Source organism: Mus pahari, chromosome 10, assembly GCF_900095145.1.
Source record: "Mus pahari chromosome 10, PAHARI_EIJ_v1.1, whole genome shotgun sequence".
NCBI lineage: Eukaryota > Metazoa > Chordata > Mammalia > Rodentia > Muridae > Mus > Mus pahari.
The window spans coordinates 39,468,354-39,469,796 of NC_034599.1; the positions used below are offsets into that span (position 1 = coordinate 39,468,354).

At 49.7% G+C, this 1,443-nt stretch overlaps 1 protein-coding gene across 3 annotated transcripts in view; it reads right to left on the reverse strand.

The window, feature by feature from the left end:
- The window catches only part of Vps11 (VPS11 core subunit of CORVET and HOPS complexes), a 12,073-nt gene extending 11,434 nt beyond the window's left edge, over nt 1-639 (reverse strand). Inside the window, exon 1 of one of the 3 annotated variants that reach the window (XM_021206022.2) lies at nt 387-639. In XM_021206022.2, coding sequence (XP_021061681.1) covers nt 387-630 — 244 coding nt within the window. In that variant the 5' untranslated portion in view covers nt 631-639. Of the gene's footprint in view, nt 1-217; nt 354-386 lie in introns of those variants that run through there. The other 2 variants (XM_029543463.1, XM_029543464.1) reach the window with 2 other exon arrangements.
- Nucleotides 640-1,443: the final 804 nt, after the last annotated feature.

Here is a 1,443-nt window from a genome sequence, read left to right on the forward strand (position 1 = left end):
CACTGACACACACACACCTCACACACGCTCACACTGACTGACACAGACACACACCTCACACACGATCACACTGACTGACACACACACACACACACACACACACAATCTTTTAAGGGCAAGTTGCATCTGTTTGCGAGGGGACCGATCTTAACCTTTGTCAAACTGGCATTAACCACCTTTCTCCAGTAAAGGAACCTGAAGCCCAGAGTTAAATGACTTGCCCAGGACTGCTCAGTTGACAAGTGAGAAAATGAACTTCCTTCTTTCTCCCATCAGACCATAAAAGACATCTGGGCTCGCGTCTAGCTGCGAGCACGCAAAGCGCCATTGACAGACTGCATTCGCGGGAGAAACTCGTCGGGCGTCCGCCGAGGAAAGAAGGATATCTCCAAAGACCAGGCTCCCGCGGCCCGAGTCGCAGACAGTGATGCCGGGAGGGAGGCAGAGGACCTTGGAAGCAGCGGATCCCGACACAGGCGCGGCCCCGGGAGCGGCCCCATCATTACCCAGCGGCTCCTTCACCAGCTCCTTCTCGAAGAAAACGAAACGCCGCCACTGCAGGTAGGCGGCCATCTTGTCGAAGGCCCCCGCCTCCGGAAGCGAAATCACGTGAACCGCAAGGCGAGTCATGTGACAGTGGGGAGCATGCGCACAAAAGGCTTGCTGCTCAGCACTGACGGGGTTGGCCTTGCTCGGTGGCTCCCTAATGCTCCTTTGATCCTGTTAGGACTGACAGGGTCGTTAGGCGAGTGGTGGCGCGTTCCATGGCCCGCGTGCCCTCCACAGCCAGACAGGGTCTCAAAACTCAATACTCTGTTCGATGCACAGAATGATATTTTGGGAAGCTATCTAATTCATCACCTCGGAGTTTCTCTGTGTAGCCTTGGCTGTCCTGGAACTCACTTTGTAGACCATGTTGGCCTCGAACTCAGAAATCCGCCTGCCTCAGCCTCCCAAGTGCTGTTCATCAGCTTTTTAATGGTGCAAAATAAAGCTGTAATTAAGTGCCACCATTTTAGAAGTAGTTAATAGACTGCCCGATCAAATTCAAAGCTTTTTAGATGTATAAAATTTTGTGGCTCACAACCACCCATAATGAAATCTGGTGCTCTCTTCTGGTGTGTCTGAAGTCAGCTACAGTGTACTTAAGAGATAATAAATAAATCTTTGAAAAAAAAAAAAACCTATAGGGCTGGAGAGGTATCTCAGCGGTTAAGAGCACTGACTGCTCTTCTAAAGGTCCTGAGTTCAAATCCCTCACAACCATCTGTAAGGAGATCTGACGCCCTCTTCTGTTATGTCTAGATGTAATACTAAACTAATCTTTAAAAAAAAAAAATTATAAATAAAACTATTCTATCAAGAAGCAACTAGATGAGCCGGGCAGTGGTGGCGCACGTCTTTAATTCCAGCACTCGGGAGGCAGAGGCTGGTGGATTTCTG